This window comes from Electrophorus electricus, chromosome 25 (assembly GCF_013358815.1).
Source record: "Electrophorus electricus isolate fEleEle1 chromosome 25, fEleEle1.pri, whole genome shotgun sequence".
NCBI lineage: Eukaryota > Metazoa > Chordata > Actinopteri > Gymnotiformes > Gymnotidae > Electrophorus > Electrophorus electricus.
The window spans coordinates 5,491,019-5,513,347 of NC_049559.1; the positions used below are offsets into that span (position 1 = coordinate 5,491,019).

The following is a 22,329-nucleotide window of genomic DNA, read 5'->3' on the forward strand; positions in this document are numbered from 1 at the left end:
GAATTCATAGACTTAATATTTGTGATATTTATTGGAAATATAGAAGTACAACCATGTATTTCTTACAAACAAGATATTCAACAGCTTACATTAATTAGTCTTTTAAAGACAAATAATTTACAAAGAAGGCAGTAAGTAAATATATAATGGCACAGTAACGGGAGGAGAGGCAGGATACCGAGTTGAGCTGGGACGTGATAAAAGTTTATTAACACACGAGACAAAAGATAAAAACGGGATGTGAGCAACATGAAACAAAGCAGGTGACTATGGTTAACTGAAGCACAGCATACATGGGTCAAACCCTGACAAAGACCAACTAAAGAGGAGGATTTTACATATACACGGTAATAACGTAAAACAAGGAACAGGTGTGATACACAGGAGGGGTGTGGCCATGCGTATGAACACACACACACACACACACACACACACACACACACACACACACACAGGGAGGCATAAAGGAGGAGGGAGCTGTGACAGGCACAAACAATTATCTGACTTCTGATAAATGTCCATTAGTAGGCTTGTTGAAAAATATTTCAGAAGTGTATCAAATCAGTCTCTGAGGAAAAGAAGTTACTATAAAAAGAGGAACATTTAGAATCTAATGCATGCAAACAAATATAGTAATGAATATCACACAGTGGATTCTGCTCACTTATTATATATATATATATATATATATATATATATATATATATATATATATATATATATATATATATATATTTGTTCCCTGATAATGCGTTTGCATGTGGCATTTTGACATTTTATATAGGTCAAAAACCATATATAGAATGTACCAAACTTGTGCCACCCTTAAATTAAAGGATTTGGGTTTAATGTTGGAACACAATATCACTTATTGTGCCTAGGGTACATGTCTCTACAAATCCTATATCTTATACATCTGCCTTGTTATCTATTTGTGGTGGGCTGAGATGTTTCAGTGGTTAGAGTAGGCCATTTCTTTCCAAAGTTGCTAGATGTTCAGCATAATTAGCTTTAATACATTATTTACAAGAATACCAGTAGAAAATAATACATCAACAAATTCTGTATCTATAAAATAAATCTTTTTTATGAACAGTATTCTGACTATGGCAGTTCTTTGGGCATGTACTTACCTCATTATTTTCAATCAAAACACATGTACATATGTTGATTTGGTATCACTACCAACTAGGTTTCTGGCAGTGCACTTATAAAAACCACTGTCCCTGCTGGATGGGTTTTGAATAATTAGAAAGCCTTGCGGGTGGAGGTACCTGTTACCATAGAGACGAGGCTGAGACCCAGCCTTGAGTTGGGTTTTATCAGGCATCTCCCACGTCACCTCAGCTTTAGGGATAGCAATGGCCATGCAGTTCAACTGGATGGCCACGCCTGGTCTGGCATAAGTTACCCCTGCTGGTCCACTGGTAATGCGTGGTGGGTATGCAATTACAATAACTGCAACTGACAGAGAGGAGAATCCATATTTGTTGGCAGACTCACAGCGGTATGTTCCTCGGTCATAGACAGAGGCTTGCTGAACACTCAGCGTGCCATTGTCAAAAATGGCATACTGTCCCATTCTTTGTGGTCTGGTCAGAACAACTCCACTTGGTAGAATCCAGGTCAGGTTGGGTGATGGGTTACCACTCGATTGACAGTTCAGCTGCAGGTTTTCCCCATTGATGATGCTGATTAATGTGTTGTACTTGTTACTGATGTGGGGCTCTTTGCCATACTCCAGTGTGACTGTCCTTTCTACATAACCAGCACTGTTGCGTCCCATGCACCGATATATTCCTACCTCTGAGGCTGTAGGCTCTCTAATGACCAAAGATCCATCAAGTTTATGATGGAAACGTAAAATGCTAGTCCCACTCTGAAGGGTTGTGCCATTGGGCAGGAGCCAGGTTATCTCAGGAGCAGGTTTTCCCTCCACAGAACAGTTAAGGGTCACTGACACACCATCCGCAATCTGGACGGATTCGGTAGCCAAGCTTTTCAGCTGTGGTTTCTCCAGTTGCTCCACTATGTTGAGCTGCACCTGAAGCTGGGCCTCTCCAGCTGCACTCTGAGCGATGCAGAGCAGTTGAGCAGAGTCACTCTTGCGCCAAGTGCGTATGTCCAGGGTACCGTTACGGTGCACAGTAATCCTGCTACCATAGTATGGAGCTGGCAGTACAACATTATCAGGCAGTACCCACATGACTTGTGGAACTGGTGTTCCTTCAGCATTGCAGTGAAGAAGAACCCGTTGGTCCTTCTTGGCAGTCTGTTTTGTCATACTGATCGGGCTTTGTAGTCCATTAATAATGGGGGCTGAAACCAAAACTTCTATGTGAACCACCTTTCTGTCCATTCCTGCTCTATTTCTGGCTGTACAAGTGTAGTTCCCACTGTCAAATTTTTGAACCTTCTGAATAAGCAAAGTTCCATCAGTAGTGAGTTGGTACTTGTCTGATGCTGGCAGTACAATGCGATTAGTTGGGGAAAGCCATGATATGGATGGGGAAGGCTCTCCTTTTGCACTACAGGTAAGTGATACGGTTTCACCATGGGCTACTCTAACCTCTTCATATGTGTTGTTACGAATAGTTGGTGCTGCTGCTAATACTTTAATTTGGATTTTCATCTCATCTTTACCCATCTGGTTTTCAGCAAAACATGTGTAGTTTCCCTCCTCCTTCAAACCCACATCATTAAAGTAGAGAGTTCCATTGTCAAAGACAACGTACCTTCTTCGTCGTACACCACTGTTATATGAATGCATGACACTGTTGACCATGCTTCCATCTGGAAGGCTCCAACGAATCTCAGGGTTTGGAAGACCTGAGGCAACACAGTCCACCTTAAGATCACCTCCATACTGCACCTTGTGGTCGCTTAACTGCTTCCCCTCAATCTTGGCTGCTTTCATCATGACGTTTACTTTCAGGAGAACATAATCATCCCCCATTTTATTTCTGGCCACACAGAGGTAGCCTCCCTGGTCCTGATCTGTTACTGATTTAATAGTTAGAGTTCCATTGTCAAAAACCTTCATTCTGGGATCAAAGCTGGAAAGACAAAAATGAAAGGTTAAAAAGGAGCCAGCATGAATTATAGTCAAATTTATCTAAAGTTCATCACACAAAAAAATGTTCCAAATATCCTAATAATTCTCTACAACGTTGTGCTTAGCACACAGAAGGAAGAGTAATGATACTAACTCTGGAAAATAAATCAGAGTAATAATAATAATAATTTAATAAATTAACCTGCACAACTGCAAATATGCAGTATGCTCCAGAGAAAATAAAGGTGACATGATAGCATGTAAATACATCTTTCAGCATACTAATCATACTGGCAGATATGCAAATATAGACTGATGAGTTTTGCCATTGAACTGATATGAAACCAAATGTAAAGGGATTCTATGTGTGTTGTTTCTGTGAAAGTTGGATGAACCCATTCACCCCTGAGAGTTATCCAACTCCAGGGATTAGGAATATGGACATGAGTCCTTAATCAGATGGCTGGAATAGAGGTGGAGGCATTTACTTTTAAACCAACAACAGATGTTGCACTGACATCTAAATTCCAATCTAGAACCTCTGATGACTAGATTTTTGCTGTTCTTTCTGCTCACTGAATTTTGCTTGGTGAATTCTCTTCTGCTATGATAGGTGCTGTGAACACATATTTTTAACACAAGGACTGCTCTAAAATAACCCACAAATCTAACTTCAACTGTATTGCAAAACTATACTGTTTTCATTTTAAGAAGATGCTCCCAAATTTCTTCAAATAACAAACTTTAAGTACTGTAAAGTACAGAAACCTAAAATCACCTTTCCCCCAGTTTGATCTGATGGGTACAGACCAGAGGAAATATCACATAACAATAATTCTGCTCTGATTCCATGAAAACATCCTGATAGCAGTATACTTGAACAACAAGAAAATAATCACTGTGATAATTTTTAGTGGCCAGTACTGGTCAGCACCATAATCCCCCATTCAATTCTACTACTGGAGGATATTTATTTCATAATTTATGTGGACAACATGTAGTTTTAAGAAGTCAAAGTAGTACAAAACATCTGCCAGAAAAACCTGTAAGGATAAACCACTTTTATAGTATACAGACCATAATGTGTAAAGACACCAGTAGCTATTGCAGCAGCTGTGAGATTTATATGCTCCAGATCTAAATCTTAAACTGCAGTCCAGTTTTGCCATAGTTAATCTGGCTATTCTTTGATACAAAACACTAAAAATAATTTAATTGCATTATTTTCCAGATTACACAATATTGTATCATAAATCCAAATATTTCAGATTATTTAGGTGCAATACTACATACTGTTGATTTAAAATAAACATTTCAAATTCTCTTTATTTTTGTGCTTGAGTTATCAACCTCAAATTGTATGGATGTTTAGAATAAGACATCATCCTACATCTTGATTCAACTGATTGTAGGACAATGTACCTGTAATGTGCATCAATTAATTTCTTCATAGGAGTTCTCCAGATGATCCTGGGCTCAGGGATGCCTGAAGCTCTGCAGTCCAGACTCAGATTGCCACCATAGCTGATATCCATTCTCTGGGGAGAGGTGGAAGTTATTTTGGCTGTAGTAGAATTCCTCTTCACCAGTAGACTTACGCTCCTCTTAATAGCACCCACACCATTTAGGGCCACACACTCGTAGGTCCCAGAGTCCTTTTCTACTGAACTGCGAATGTAGAGTGTCCCATTGGGGAAAACAAATAGGTTGCTGTTAATGAACTGGGAAGGGCGTATTTGCATGCCACTGGCGGTGACCCATCGGATTGAAGGAGTGGGGGCTCCTTTCGCACTGCAGTGGATGTGGACAGTCTGACCTTCGGAGATGGTGTAGTTCTCCTCCTTCTTCTGCTGGATCACTGGTGGAAGAGCGGCAACATGTAGCCGAACCACTGCAGAGTCTGCACCTGCCACATTGCTGGCAATGCACTTATAGTCTCCCCTGTCTGGATAACTAGTCTGCTTTATATGTAGTGTGCCATTGCCTAAGAGCATGATCCTCTGCTCACCAGTGCTAACCATGTGCACCACAGTCCGGCTTGGAAGCATCCAGCTGATGTAAGGGCTGGGAAGGCCCCGTGCACGACACTCAAGATTAACACTGCCTTCTAGGTATGCTGTCACATCACGTTGCTTTGGCAACAACATCCTGGGCTTCTGGGCCAGAACCATCAGGGTGACCATCATCTTATCGACAGCATACGGATTCTGAACGGTGCAGAGGTAGCGGCCGCGATCCTGGAGCTGAGCGCTACGTATCACAAAGGTTCCATTGGGCTGTACCTCAAACCGCTGGATTCTGGTATTCACTGACATAACAGCTCCTGGAAATACAGGAAAATATGGGAAACCAACGTTATTAAATATAGACCTGCATATGTATGCATAATAATGCAGCCACATAAAACAAAGATTATTTGACATATTATATGTAACAATATTGTAACATCTGTAGCTAAAAATTATTGCCCTAAGTCAGTCCTGTCGGATAAATTGAGATAAATCTTCCTTGCATCATCTATGAGAAACATAGAATGCACACATGTTCCCCTGCTTTATATTTTCCATACTGATGATGCATTCGTCTTTTTACTCTGGGGCAGAACTGCCATGTCAGCTTGTGTGCAACAAGTTCATCAAACAACAAATTAAAAAAAATCACAAATAAAAGACAGACTCAAAACTTAAATATATAGAATGCAATTAGTAATCCAATTAGAAATAATTAACAGTTAGTGCAACAAAATACATCAAAATTTGTTAAAGATCTGTTTGTACCTGTAGAGACTTTGGTCCAGGTGAGAAAAGGTTTGGGATCTCCCACAGACTCACATGGAAACCGCACATCTGTTCCAGCATCCACCATGATTGTGCTAGGATTAACAGTGGTGATTCTTGGCCTTGACTTCAGCACAGGAACAGGTGGGGGCCGTGCATGTGAGACCATCAAATGTATGTGTCTGTTGGTATGTGTCTGAAAGGTTGTGGGAGGGGAGGAAATTGTAGTTGATGATTCAGTAGTGGATTTAGATGACAAGATAGTTGATTTGATGGGACTGACTGTTCTGAAACCCACTGATAAATTGTTAGTTGATGGTGTACTATGATTTATATGGCTGAGGTGATAATGATACCTATAATTAGAGATACTTCCATTATTTCTAACAGGAATGTAGTTTGTCAAAGGATGTCTTGAGTAAAGTGGAATCCTATTATCTGTAATTGGCTTGCTGGGTTCTGATGTTCTCTTTGCATCTGTGTTGGTAATGGTAGGGAGGACAGTAGTAATATAAGTAGGCACTGCAGTTGTTACAGTTGTGGTTGAAATAGGTTGTGTTGTGACTGCAGTCCTGACTCTAATGGCTGGCGGAATGGCTGCAGGGGAACAATCACTCGGTGTTGGCGCGATGCCAGTGGGTCTGGCTGTATTCCCAAGTTCAGACAGCAGGACTTCCCCTTTAGCAACCTCTAAATCCAGATTTGCAATGATGGAAGTGATAGCATTTTTTTCATACTGAGTGTGTGGAGGTGAGTTTGTGGTGCATTTGTGGTGAGGTTGCGGTGAGTTTGTGGTGAGTTTGTGGTGATTTGAACTTGAGCTGTGTTTTACTGTTGCGTATCTTGTACGAATAAATAGATAAGGATATAGTGGGTCTTCCTTAATGTTAGTGCCCTGGTGTGAGTTGTGTGACTTAATGTCTTCATATGGAAATATTGCAGAAGAAGGCAATGGACTGACTGGAGGAACCACACTATTGACTTCAGATGCAACACCTTCAGCAGAACTGAGTATTTTTGAGTCATAGGTTTCACTGAGGCTTTTGTCTGGGTGTGATTCAAGTATGTAAGGACTATCTGGCAGAGGCACACCAGGGCTCGATGTGGAGCTGGTGTCATTTGATTTAGCTTTACCAATGGCCTTTTGAGATGGTTTCACTGCTGAAAGTATGTTTACAAACTTGTCCTGGCTAGTGACCAGAGTAATGGCTTTGTGGTCTGGCTCAGATGTAGGAGCAACTTGTGGAAAAGCAATATGTTTAAGAGCTGTGTTTTCATTTCTCCAGCCTTCAATGGGTGCATCTTCATTTTCTCTCTTGTAAGAGACACTGCTTGTAAGAGACACTGCTGTTGGGATAATGTTAATTGAACTGTATTCTGAGAGTTCTGCAGTGGGTTGAATTTTCTGGTTGGTGGAATATTCACTCCCCTTCATTTTGTTGGCAAGAAGATTGATTCTCTGATCAAGGACAGAAACATGTATTTCATTATTTCTAATTCTATATGTAAAGGGTTTCTGGTGTTCAGGGGTAGTAACATCTCTAGCAGGAGAACCGATGCCCATGGTTTGGGCAGGTGATGAGGAAGTTGTTGTAATGACTGATGGCAGATGAGCTCCAGCAACCTTGGATATTGTAAACCGTGGGCTGCTAGTTTGCAGGGCTGAGGATGGTCTTAACCTTATTCTGTTTATTCGCTGCCTACTTCTAAATCGCTTTCTGGTGTTCCCAGAGATTCTTGAATTTGGGGGCACCATGCTTGATGGAGCCATTGGCTTGGTAAAATAGGACGGCGCACCTTTGGCTGGTGGTGTTGAAGTGGTAAAAAGCAATACTGATGAAAACGCAGATTTACCCAACACATATGTTTCATCGACATCCGCGGAGTGTGAGTGTAATCCAGAATCCAATGACAAGCTGTGTTTAGCTGTTACTTCTGAATCTGGCACAGCAGCAGGCCCTGTAGATATTGGGATATTTTCAATTTGTTGATGTCTTTGATCTTTGTCTGAAGAGCTGCTAGTTAAAATGTTGACATGGTTTCCTTCCAGGGCATTCATCTCAATGACATAATTGGATGCAGATGTGAGCTTTGCAGTGTCTGGTCTCAGTGTTACTCTGTCAAATTCAGTACTTAAATTGGCTGTAGCTATTTGATATGAGTTAAGCAGGCCTTCAGCATGTGTAACTGTATGTGTGTTGTACGTTCTTTGATCTAGATTTCTGTGATATTCTTCCTTTGTTAAACTTCTGTCATCAGAAGATCCTTCTGTGTTGTCAGAGGATCCTTGACTATTTATGTTAGGCTTTACAGTCTGAACTCTTTGGAAAAAGTTAGGTGGTGTGGTTTTTTGGGCATTTTTTTCACGAATTTTTGCCAAAATGTAAGCCCATCTCTGAGGGTCTATTTTGTTTTTTGATGTCTTACTATTTCTTCTGTTCTGAAGTTCATTGTTCCTTTGCTGTCCTATGAATAGGCCTTTCCTTATAGGCCTTCTAAGGTCTGGAAACCTTCGCTGAGAGTTCCTGAATGAATGTGGCCTTGACTGTGGCCCCCTCCTTTGGTTAATAAAAGGCCTTTTTGATGGCACTCTTACTTGGGCAGCCTCATCACCCGAGGACTCCTCAGTGTCGTCCAAAAATGTTTTGACCTTTGTAGACAACCCTGCTGCAGACTGGGGTTTCATGCGATAGTGTCTGAGAGTCTCTATTTCTTGCCTTCTCATGATATTGAGCTTTGTAGCCAGAAAATCCACACCATGTTGATTCAAAGCCACACATTTGTAATATCCACTGTCATTAGGTTTACCACGAACAATGAATAGTGTGCCATTAGAGAAGACGAATCCTTTAGATGAGTTTGCTTTGGCATTTATCACACTGCCATCTGGAAATATCCAGTCTACTACTGCATCTGGTGATGCAGTTGAATGGCAAGGCAGCGAGATAGACTCACCTACAAATTTGGATACGGCAATTCCAACCTCATCACCTATGGGAGGAGTGGAGGACTCTACAACAGATAAACGGAAAGCTAGTAGATCCACATTTCCTTGGATCTCAGTGACGCAGTAATATACACCAGAGTCTGAATGCTCAACAGCTTTGATGAGAAGTTTCCCAGTAGCAGACAAAGACAGACGACTGCTTGGGCTGCTGAAAGGAGCTTTAACCTTAGAGCCATCAGGCAGCATCCACAAAATTGATGGCTCTCCAGAACTTTGCGCACTGCAGTCCATCTCAATCATACCACCCACAACAGAGCTAAATGTAGTCTGGGTCATGTTGTTGTGTTCAATGATAACCCATGATCTCCTCTGTTGTTTTGCCTTCACACTGTCTGTGGTAGATGACATTTGGGTTGTGAGAATGAGCTTTACAGACTTGGATGTGGAATAGCGCCTATTCAGCTGCATACTCAGAAATGACTGCATGAGCCATGATGGATGGGATAAAACATTAGCTCGAACTCCAGTATAATAGTATGCATCTCTCTCAATGTCCTGCTGGTATCTATAGCTCAGTTCAGGCTCTTTGCTTAGCATTAGCTCCCTCTGGAGGTGCACAGGTATCTCACTATAGTAGGCAAGAAGTCTCCATAAACTGTCATAGTTTCCTTGCTTCATTGGACATTCAAGGTCAAAATACAAAGTCATGTTAGCTATAATTTGCAAAGACTTAGTGTAATTCCAGGTGATTTTTTTAGACTCTCTTGGTTTTAGGATTTGGCAGATCAAATCAACTTTGTTGCCATGCTCATCAGAAAGTTTCAGTGTGACATTTCCAAAAGGCAGTTTGAACTCCTCTAGTGATAGCAGCTCACTGAGGTTCTCTTCTGCTGGCACATCCCTCCCTGGAGAGCTGATTACTGGTCCCAGGCACTGGGGCTGCTTCAGTTGAGAGAATTCTTTCCCTTGTAGCTGCTGTGGCGAGGAACAAATTGGACATAGCTGACCTTTGGCATATGCTTTGTCCTTCTTACATTTCATCACCCCTAGAAAAGAAACAAAAATAAAATATTTACTACTACTGTTCATGAACAATATCCAAACAGAAACAGAAACAAAACATCTTACAGATCAAGATTTTTAACGAACTTTAATGACCTTTTCAAAGACCCTTTGATTTACCTGGATGCTGAGTGCTCCAGTCTGGGACCCAGTCCAGCCTGCAGTCACATGTCCAGGGATTACCATGCAAGAAGAGATTCTCCAGTCGAGGCATGGTCCTCAGCATATCCCCGGGCAGGGACGTCAGGAGATTGTCCGACAGATAGAGATGTTTGAGAGTGGAGACTGGGAAGTGCTGAAGCAGAGAGAACGTGCTGAAGGTGGCAGGGTGGAGTTTCTGCAGGTGATTCCCATCCAGCTGCACCAGGCGAAGTGATGTCATCCCACTGAAGGCATCTGGGTGGATGAACTCTATCCGATTGTGGTCCAGGTGTAGTCTCACCAAGCTCTTAAGGCCAAGTAAGGTATGACCAGTAATCACTCTCACCTTATTGTAGCTCATTTTCAGCACCTGAGGAAAGAGACATAGCACACACATTTTCACTTCACAGCGAGTTTCCCACCTACAGTCTCCCTAGACCAAAAGAACACTTAATTTAAAAAGTATTAATGTATAATGACAGTGATTTTGCTGTGGTAACATAATCTTGATAATTGCATTTATGATTCAGAGGTTGTCCATTTCATATCAGTGTTGGAGCTTTTTCATTGTTTATTTAGTCTATAGCAGTGATGCCCAGTCCCAGTGCTTCTTCCTTTGCAAATGTCTGTTTCTTTGCTGGAAGCCAACTAAATGAGCTCATGAAGTACTTAGCAAATAAATTAGCTGATGAGTTAGAAACATGGACTCCCCAGAGTGAGTTGGAGAGCTACTACTGCATATAATATATTATACATATACATATACATATACATATATATATATACACATATACATATACATATACATATATATATACACATATACATATATATATATATATATATATATATATATATATATATATATATATATATATACATATACATATACATATACATATACATATATATATATATACATATAATACATATAATATAGTATAAATATAGTCTCTGGATTTTTTGTAGAAATTACTTGCTTTCTTAGATTGTTTTCTCTTTAGAATGAGGACTTCTAAAGACTGAAAATGGGCTCTTTACCTGCAAGGACAGCAGGTCTTGAAAGATTCCATTGGGAATTTTATGGATATCATTCCCATGCATCATCAAAAGCTCCAGTTTCCTTAAACCGGCAAAGGAGTGCTGTGTAATCCGAGTGATGATGTTAAACCTGCAAGATGGAAAGCATCTTAATCAGTGATTATCTACTTGCACTGCAAAGCCATGCTTTCATAATGCTTATATGTATATATATATATAAAGCTAAGCACGTGCAGTTCATAACTGACACCGTTTGAGAATTTTATAATAGAAAGTTCCTCTTTTGGTCAAAGGTTGCTGCTTACCCAAGATTAACGCGCAGAATTGATTTCGGGATAGCAGCGGGCACGGCGCCGAGGGAGCGAAAGGTGCAGTGCACCTCAGTGGGAACGTAACACGCGCAGGGGCGCGGACAAGCGACGCTGGTGTCGAAGAAAGTCGCGAGCAACATCAGCACCGTCAGTGCAAAACTGCCCACGGTGCGCATGTTGATTTGTGTCTTCAATGGTTTAATATTAATGCTGTCAAAAAACACACAAACCAAACTTTACTATCAAACTTTACCAATTGCCTACTTTCTTTTGTCTGGGTGTACACACAGAAGCCAATCCGAATGAAAAATACAGAAAATACGGCATTTCTTTCAATTTCCATTTGTATTATTTATCAGAGGCCTACAAAAAAAATTATATCTAAAAGTTTTAAATAACTTAACATCCCTAAAATAATGAATGAATGAATGAATGAATGAAATATTCTGAACGTTGAAACTGCAACGTAATCATTAACTATTTAACTCATTGGATTATCAAAAAATATTTCTGTAAAACTCACATGTCCATTGGTAGCTTTTTGATGGTTGGTAATAGTCAATTGTGAAAAACTTTCGTAATGTAAGGTACTGAACAAATATCTTTCGGAGTCTGTCACCAATTAATCCTGACGTCCACAGCAGTGTCGGTCTCTCATTTCCCTGCAATTGCTTATTCAAAGACAGGATCCCACAGGATCATATTAACGTCCATTCAATAGATATTCCTCATTTTTTTGTTCATGGAGCTGGTGAAAAAACGAATACAGCTCTATAAAGGCTTTAATTCAATGAAATTAAATGAATTATTTAAAATATGTCCGATATGTCCATCTAAATGCGTCCGATTCCTCACTCAGTATTCAGAACCTAAGAGTGCAGGGATCTTCACTCAGTGCAAGGTTGGAAATGTGAATTCGGACGCGGTGTCCTTAATATCCACACGGTTCACAGGAGGACGAATATTCTGCCCTGCGAAGGCAAGAGAGGACTTCCAAACTTGTCGTGACGGCCAGGACTAAATAGGAGGAGCGAGTTTGAGAAAAATATCTCATATTGCATCTCCCTCTGCACCTTTTCAGTCTGTCATTTACACACCAAACGGTTTTTTCGACTGACATTATCATTCAGTAGTTTTTTGGAAAGGTAAGAGGACGATTTGGAATAAAAAGTTTTTTTTTAAGGCTTGTATCCACTTTAAGACACTTCCCTAATCTGAAGTCGTCTCAGCACCTTCTTTACTATAAGTAAACCCTTTTATGAATGAACAATTTGTCACTTATGTTCTATCTCATCTTAGAAGTTTCGTCGGTGTAAGCACGGAGACTTAAGCCTATAAGCATTACCTGCACGTTTGGTCATCAGGTCTGTTCAGCTGGGGTGAGCATGGCCTTTAAGGGGTGGTCCAAGATGGTGATGCAGCTAAAATAAGAACGTCCAAAATAAAAGGTGTAAATAGTTGGAATTATTGTGGGAAACATAGTATCTGTTATGGGCATTATTTCAACACAAACGGCAACTATATTTAGCTTTTTCTGATTTTTTATTTTTTATTTATTTTTTATTTATTTATTTTTTTTTTAAGAATTTAAGGTATAAGTGCACATAGGATAGTTGCACAGATAACATTTTCAGAATTTTTTTTGCCAATAGATTTTTACCCACCCATCTCCCCCCCCCCCACTCTCTCTCTGGGTGTGTGTGTGTGTGTGTGTGTGTGTGTGTGTGTACAAACTTGATCATTTAAGGTCATATTGGTTATATTATGATCTATCTGCCAACTTAATTTAAGTAATAAATTGTAAACTGTGACAGAAAATCCATAACTATCCCTTTCATGAGTCACTCAGAGAAACATCAAAGCAGTTGCTGTGTTTTTATTAGGTGCACATATAAAATGCATGATATGAGTTGGAGGTAATCAGAATGGGAGCAAAATGAGCATTGTGTTTCTTCATGTGTGTTGTCTAGGGTTATTAAGAATTTCTCTTCAAGATTCATTCTCTTTGAGACATTACACACATTCATTCTCTTCAAGACATTACACACATATTTTAACATTCACTCTAAAATGGCACTTTATACAATTGTGCTGCTCTGAATGTTCTTTGCCACATTACATTTTCCACTGTCAAAACATAGAAAACCCCTCCATTAACCCACCAGCGAGAATTATTTGCATTTTTTTTAGGAATTACATTTATAATTAGCAAGGGTGTCCCGGTACTTTTAGTTGGATGGTATGTATAGTCCAATATCAGTATACCCTCAATATACCACAAGCAAAGTAGAATTGTTTCAGCATATTGATACTAAACAGTGAACATAGGTACATAAACTCTAGTGAGACCATTTTAATATAGGATTTTTGAGTTTACTCCACATTGTAACTTTTAAGGTCTGCATAGTTTCAAATGTTATTAAAAAGATTTACAGCTGTAGTGGGCTTGCAGGATTAACATAAATATCCTAAAATAATAACATATCTATCCAATTCTAAATAAAATATGATTTGGATGTTGATTTGTTTCTGGTTTGCATGTGTTCTGTGTTCCAAGTGATAAACTGGAATTCCAGATTTCATCTGGGTTCAAACATAATCTATGACACCTTTGAAACCACATTTTTCACATTCTGCACCATCAGGTCTTCCGTCATGTAAATATAGGAGGAGTGACATATGCACATTGCCTTCAAGACCCTGTCAACAACACCTGTAGGAATTACAAATGAACCGGAAGCATTTTAGTGGCCGATACATTTTTATACTTATTTATGTACATATAAGTACACAAAAGATACTTAGACAAAGTTGTATATTGACAAAATGATTCACTGGAGAAAAAGTGACTTTATGTTTTGTTTTGTTTTAATTATTATTATATTTTTACCTGTAAAACTACAGAAAAAATAATATTAAAAAAATGAAAGATAAAAAAAAAAAAAAAAAAAACCCAAAACAAATCTGTAGCTGGGACCAATCTGAAATTAACAAAATGTATATTTTGAAAAAAATAATATTGTAACGTTCTCTAAAAAGCACAATGGAAAGGTGTTTCATATCTTATAAGTAAACCTAACCTATAATAAACCTATAACAAGTCAAAGCCACATGCAGGGTAAGGCAAACATGTTCAAGCTTATGTTTCATTGTGCCTGATTACAGAGAACCAGAGATACAATAATAAAAACTGGCTGTAACATGGTTATCTAAACACTGAACAGTGAGTGAGAATGCTAAACATACAGTAACATATTACCCATATCTCAGTCCTTTGTTTTAAACATTATAGTTTGCTGTATCATAGATTTGTCTGATTGATTTATTGCTTTTTAAAATCAAGTTTGATAAAAAAATGTAAGATTTAAATAATTTCTTTCTACAAAAACTGAAATATTATTATGATTTACACATGCTTCTTAACATTTCTGTAAAGTAGACTAAATTACATCACCAATCACATTTCAAATAGTTCAGTGTGAGCAATATGTTTGGATCAAAACCACATGGCTGAAGCTATACTAAATTCCAGATGTAGCAAATGACTACAGAGGGCCTGACTCCACAGTATAGTGGATCAATGATTTGATACTTAAAACAGCAATCTGAGAGATCCTACCTGCATTTGTAACTTAAACAAAAGTAGATATTTTTTGTTCATTACAGGACAACGTGTAATAAAGGAGGAAGTTTAGTTAATCCCATTTATGTAAAGTACATCTCTGAGTATAACTTTATCATGGAGTTGAGTTTGGATGGGTTGAGTTTTTTAAGTTTGGCTCCTATGAAGGTTTCTTTCACATGCCATCTCTGCGATATTTTCAAACTTAGTAAATGTTTTACATGTTTACCAATAAGGACACATCACAGTTAATAAAAATGGCTTTAATATTTCCTTAAAAACAAATAAAATCACCTTTATATGGCATTTGAACTGTAGAGCAGAGACACTAACAGTCTCATTTGATGGATGCTACTTTTCAAAAGTCTCTGTATTTTCAGGGGAAAGGCATAAAAGCAATCAAAAACATGACAAAGGACATGAGACAAGCGCAGAACATGGCCCTCAGAAGAAACTCAGGAGACCCATTAGGCCTGAGGGGATGAGCAACAGCACAGTAAACCGCTTTACTTTGCAGGCAAAACAGTGATGTCCAAATACCTTGAGTGGTTTAAAGGTAGGACGACCTCATTACTTGGAGGTCAGGAATGCTTTTACAAGGTCTCTGGGGGACCTTAGTAGACATGCTTTTACCCAGAAATAAAGCTGGATAAAATCAACATGATCTCACAATCGAACATTTGCACAACCTAAGATGCATGAGCAGGAATTCATGTTTAATGTTAGAGCTGGTGTTAGGTTTCATATCATTATTACTGAATCAAATGACTGTCTTGCTTGTTGTAATTCTCGCAAACTTTTGTTGAGATCACACTTAAAAAATAAACTTCTGTACTGAGTCCCAAGGAATACCTAATGCAGGTCAGGGTGGTTCTACCATACCTGTTTTTTTTCTTCTTCACACTTTACATTTTCACATTCCAGATGAAATGCAAGGCTACAGCTGAAATCTTTTGCGCTCTTACTAAAGTAGTGACAACCTTAGTGGGCTACAAGTCTCCAGCAAGCTGCACTTTGTGATCTGCTGCGTATCTGATCCAGCTACATATAATTCAGTTCAAATAGCTTCATTCAGTTTTACCACTTTCGTTAAAAAAAAGTTTGCAGATGGGAGTTAAATGAGCGATACAGACAGTTTATCTTTTAACATGACTTCTGTTGTCGAAGCTTTTAAGTTATAAAATATATTATTCTCAGCTGTAACATTTCAGTTCAGATTGGAAAATTCAGAAAAGCACATTGCATTTTTGAAATCATGGTGTATCCAAGGGTTTGTCTTCCTAACAGGTGTTCTCCAAACTTTAGAATTTCTGAATCACCTTTAGACTCTTTAGTTTCCCTCTTTTGTATATTGTATCTTGGGTGTATTGTTCATATATACTTAATCTTTTTTACTGTGTGTTGCATCTTAACAGTCCCTTAGAACACACACTGCAGCTAGTGTCTGCTCTTGATTCACTGTACTTTGCTTCCACTTTATGTGTTGTTTGGATAAAAGCACCTGCAAAATAATTATAATTATAATTTAAATGCAGTTAGTTCAAATTTGTCAACTCCTCAACATTTAAGAAAGACTGTTTTAATATGGTTGACATCCAAGCTAGAATGACTCTTTATTCCTGCTCTAATCATTAACAGAAGGGTGATCATTAGTTTTAGGAATCTTGTGCAAGGACCCTTATTGGGTGTAGTAGCATTTTTTTTGCACTTGTCTGACCCAGGAATCTAATGTCAATCTACTTCATGCAGGTGGGTGGTCTTAACCACCATGCTGTCCTTTTGCAGGTAAACATGGAAGTACCTGTCCTTAATGAGCATATGTGCAAGTACATGAGCACAGCCTAGGAGGCAAATGGAAATATCACCACAGGGCCATAGCACCAACTGACAGATGGAGCTGCCCACCAGGATTGCAAAACTAGACAGACAAATCTGAGTGAGTGTTGTTCGGACTTAATATAGGAAAGTATACTCAATGCCATACAAATGGCTGCTTCAATGCCTAGCTGTTTAAAATTATTAAGACCGTAAGGGCCTTCATTCAGAACTCGAAATACTGGAAGACAGCACTAGAAACAAACTCAAAGAGAATTGCACAGGTAACAATAAAGTGTGGTACATATCAAGGAGATACTCTGTCCCTACTGCGGTACTGTACAGCCCTGAATCCTCAAATCAAATCAACAATCTAAATTTATTTATACAGCACCTTTTACAGCAGATGTTTAATTCTCTCAGCCAGATCATCAATAAGAATGGGTATCTTTTTAAGTAAATAATCATATATATATATATATATATATATATATATATATATATATATATATATATATATATATATATATATATATATTATCCTTTATAGTGCAGTATAATAAGAGATGTAGAGATATTGTTATACAGTACACAGAGTTTCCAGAGAAATAGAATGTTTCAGACAGAGGTCCTTCATCAGCTGTGCAAGCAAAGTGCTACACACAAACTTTGTGTACTTTACTACAATTTTGAATATATATATGCAGAAATTGGAAGGCTGTTTAAGTTGAGAAATGAGAAAAGCAAGCAAATCACTGACTAAGATTTCTTGCCCACATCTGCCATGACATCATGGCTAAAAGACAAGCCTTGTCTCTGAGACTAAGCAGATGTCACCACACCCTCTGGAAAACCATACACATGGGTCATCCACATCAGCACCACCTGCGAATGACAATCTCTCACTTTGTCTATACACAAAGCACAAAGCAGGCTTTATTAAACTTTTGCAGGTAGCTCTATACATAAAATAATACATTATTTACATCATAGATATAAATACAATTAAAATAAATAAATATATTAAAAAAAAAAAATTAATCCATAGAGATCTTTAACTGCCGAGAGCCATATACTCAGAGATGGCTGAATGATAGCTGTACAAAGAATCAAGCATGTTCATGGGCATGATTGACCTTTACAACCCCAAACTAATGAGAGAAAGAGCTGATGTGCACAGTGACCTTGTGCTTCCACCAAGTTGCCCTTGGACGTGTGTCATCCATGTAGTGTGAGCCAAACATCCTGGAGCAATGAACCTCATCCCAGGCCTCACAGCCAGTCATTGTTGGATGGCCTAGTTTTAAGAAAAGCAACTTCCCTCATTGATGCAGTGGGCTAGCCCTGCCAGAATTCCCTTGTGAACGCTTTGGTGTTGCGAATTGAGGATTGTTAATATAATGGAGAACTTTCAATGTCTTATTTTTCTGCAAACACAAATATAGTCTATTCCTAAACATTTTTATAAGGGCTGTTAACTGACAATTCGTTTTAGACTGTATGGGTAGATATGACCCATGGAAAAAGTCTTGGCTGCTCTAAAGATGTTTTATCCTTGGCAGTATTTAGACATCTCTGTTCTTGTCATAATTAGCATTTTATCAGTGTTCCCAATGTGATTAGTTTGTCACTGCTGTGATTTTTTTTGAGTAGCAATTCGTATGGCTTGGTACATTGACTATCCATGCACAAACAATCTAGATGATGTTGACAAATTGATTAAGTAGTCCTTAATTGAGAATTGCCCACAGCCGCAATAGCAAAGGCATCCAACAGACCATAAAGGCATCAACAAGCAAAGAAGACATGCCTGTCTATTGTTTTTTTCAGGAAATGATTTCCTCCCATCTGTGCTGCTCCCTGACAATTTGCCAGCTAGTTATGGCATAAATCAGAATTAGATTAGAATAGCATAAGCACTGAAGATCCTATCTGGCCAAGCAGCCTGATGTCCACAACCAGGGACTGAATATTTGTTGGATTTATAACAATGCATGATTTAGGACAATCACAAATGAAACATCTGGTTTCAGGTGGTTGTGTACTCTTTATTCCTAATTAAATGAGTTTCCTATGACTTGGATACTGTTAACAACTTGGATTAAGGACACTTCAAGCTGTCTGTCTAATAGATCTTTAAGAACATCGCTGGCCTGACATCTTCCTATACTTTTAAGGTTTATTCTTAAATGTTATGCTATGAGCCAGATCTTGACCAACCTAATCTCAAAGTCTAAATTATGTTTGATGCATGAATATTACTCTTAAAAGACACAGACCGTACTTCTTAATGTTATTCAAAGTAAGCATTGCCCCAATGAATGAGGACAAGTATCCTTCCAGTGTTAAGGTGCTGGCAATTGAAGGAGACTCTAAAATGGATTATAAATATTTGTGCTTTTGCAGTTCCTTAACAAATGACTCCAGTAGAAGAAATTGTTGGATGCAGGAATTTCCAGAAGGGTCTTTCATTTTCTGAAGCACATTTGTAATAAGATGTCATAAGTGCTATTTCACTCCTCTTGTATTCCAGACACGTTTGTAATCTATCTGGCAGACGTAGTCCTTGCTAGACCACTATTGCTGTTATTATATACAACTGACAAGCATTCAGCCATTGGATAAAGCCTTTAATTGGAACATGCCCAGGGACGCATCATGGATTTTCATTTCAGCCAGGATGGCATGAAGTTTCACTGATTTCTAAAGAATTTTGAAATTCCATCAGAAATTTGCATGCCATGGCTACCACAGTGTTTGAAAAATAATTTAAAAAAATCAAAACTAAATCTGAATTCTTGCTCTAGTCATCCCACTTTGAGATTCTTGATAAAGACATACATTTCATTACCATGATTTTAACATGAGATTGTAGTCACACAAGTATGAGACATTATGTGTTTATCTCCACCAGTTTATGAGTCTGAAATGTCCTGGCTTGAAGAACTCCATAATAGAAACAGGAAGGCCATCAAAACAGTCAGGTCTTCAGGACATCATCTTTCACTAGCAAAGAGTACAAACCCAGCCAAGCTTGATAAAATGGACATCTTCCATAGTCTGTGGACAGATATGCTAAAATGTTTCCTCACCATGAAAATAATGTTTGCAGATCAATACTACTGAAGTGGTTTAAACAGAACACTTAAGACTATAACTGAAGAAAATATAGGATCTAAATGTAAATCTGACTGAGGTGTGCTGCAAAAGATTATTATGAATATATTCGCTTTACCAGCCTCATTGTTCAATTCATTGCTTAATTTGCTCAGATTGGATTTGCCTATCTTGATGGTTCACATTCAGAATTGCAGGTGACCCACATAACCCAGTCCCATGGTCCATCAATAATGGCAACAGCAAGTGATGCACTAGTCCTCAGGAGCAGTTGGTTGAAATGTGTGCATGTGGGAAAGCTTCAAATATCATGACAGCTGCATGCTGCTGCTGCTGCTTATTTTCACTGTAATACTTAAGTAACAATCCTTAACAACTAACAGGGCATTGCTAGAGATTTTCATTAGGTGATCATGCCCCAAATATTTTTTCTTCAGTCCAAAGGTTTGGTAGAATATTAACTGTTTTTAAAAGGGACATATAAATAAAACACACACACACACTATATATATGCGCTTGTGCACATATATTTGAAAAGCAAACATATATTTGAAACAAAACTGAAGACAACCCAGACTTTTTTTTTTTTTTTTATGGGCTAGGTCGGAAAACAAATGCTAAAAGAAACCTCAGATTTGACTCCCCTTATCACGTCAAGAGGGGAGTCATTGGCATTACATTGTCCTCAATCTATGGAGTGTAACGGCCCGAGTGCCGCAGGGCAAGCAGCGGGACGTACAGACTCCCTTGACAGTGACATCCATTTATTAACATACGATAAACACAATAACACTCGCACACACCGAGCATGCCCACTTTGACCACTGCCACAGATAGCATAAACACATAACATGAACAATGAAGTACATGGCAACAGAGGTTTAAATACATGCACAAATGAGAATGAACTAGGTGCAGGTGTGTGCTGACAAGTCACAAACAGCCAATGAGGAATTCCCACTGCACGCAGCAGGTCATACCATGTGATCAATGGGAAGGGGAACGTTCCGTGATATGGAGTATCTCTATCTGGAGAACTACCAGAGACTTTCTAATATAACACTTATCTGGAATTACCTTTGCAAAATTGCACTTTTTTTTTTGGTTGTGCTCGTGTGGTGCAGACTATCATGATTGCTATCATTATGGTGACGCTAAGAGCTCTGTTGGCAACGAAGGCCCACACAGTGGGAAAAACCTACAGTGTTACATATGTGCTAACCACTTTTCCCAACCTGGGTCACCACAATGCAAGACTGGCAACAAAACCTTTCCGAAAAGAGAGCTCAGTGCCAACTTTGCAAGGCTCAACTGCAGACAAGGGAAATAAGTCTAGCTAAGTATTTAAAAAATAATCATGGCAGCTATGTGATTCTTTGGCCGTTTATCATTAGCTAATGCCAATGGATAAGGTAATGCATTACATGTAGTTTTATAGTACTTGGGCTACTTGCTTCAGATCTGCAATAATATTAATGTTTGTCATCTTTTGTTGTGTTTCCTCATCCTCCCTCCTGGCTCTCTTGTCGTTTCGGTTTGTTTCTGGTAAGGGTTCTGTTGCTGCTCCCACTCCTGTGTCCACGTCTGTTCCTGGTTCTTGCCCTGTTGTCTGCACCTGTTGCTCCAATTCCCACGTCTGCTCCTGTTGTCTTCGGTTTCTTCTGCTCCTCATCACGTCTGATATTTTGCTCCTGTTTCTGGTCTGTTTGTCCCTGTGTCTCATCCAGTTCCTGTCCCTGCCCGTTGGCTTGCCCATTCTATTGCTGTCAATGTCTTGTCCTAGTCTTGTTTTTGCGCACTTTGGTGGGGGTTACTGTCATGATTGGCCACTCCCTAGTATCCTATTGTCATTGGTTCATTTTCTCCAATCATGTTTCAGTCCTTTTTTGGGGGTTTTCAGCTCATTTGTATCACCTGTGCATTGTTAGTCCTCATTACCCCGTATATGTAAACACGGCTTTTTGCCTGTGTGTTTGTTGGTTATTGTGAATCAAAGTCTCTGTTTGTAAACATGCCTCTTTATTCTCTGAAGTTGGATGTACTACACCCTGTCATGTTTGCTCTGCCAGTGCTCTTAGCTGGTCTGTGTAGTCCTTTTCCTGTTAGTGTTTTACTTTATCATGTTTCCTGGATCCCTCCATGTTGGTAAATTGACCCTGGACTGGGACTATGACTGATCACATCCGCCTCGTGATCGGTCAACGTTACACTTAACGGGTAAATAACATGAGAGTAAAAGACACAAAGTTAGCTGACCAAGCTAAGTTAGCAAGCAGCTGTGCTCCATTCAAGTAATCAGGGGTTGGTGAAGTTAGCATGTTGTGCTACGGGGAAAACATGCTTTACATCCGTCTATAACTTGGCAAGTGGGCACGCTTTGCAGTGTGTAGGTAGAGTGTTTGAGTGTGTTTTGCTGCTAGAATGTGCAGAGACATGACATC

General features: G+C 39.0%; 1 protein-coding gene across 1 annotated transcript; it reads right to left on the minus strand.

The window, feature by feature from the left end:
- Window positions 1–747: 747 nt before the first annotated feature.
- Window positions 748–12,022, minus strand: mxra5b (matrix-remodelling associated 5b). Its single transcript, XM_027025082.2, has 7 exons — window positions 11,858–12,022; window positions 11,329–11,544; window positions 11,024–11,153; window positions 9,962–10,352; window positions 5,833–9,825; window positions 4,478–5,378; window positions 748–3,056 (listed from the first exon to the last, which is right to left on the minus strand). The coding sequence occupies exons 1-7, from the start codon at window positions 11,863–11,865 to the stop codon at window positions 1,148–1,150; spliced, it is 7,548 nt and encodes a 2,515-aa protein (XP_026880883.2). The 5' UTR covers window positions 11,866–12,022; the 3' UTR covers window positions 748–1,147.
- Window positions 12,023–22,329: the final 10,307 nt, after the last annotated feature.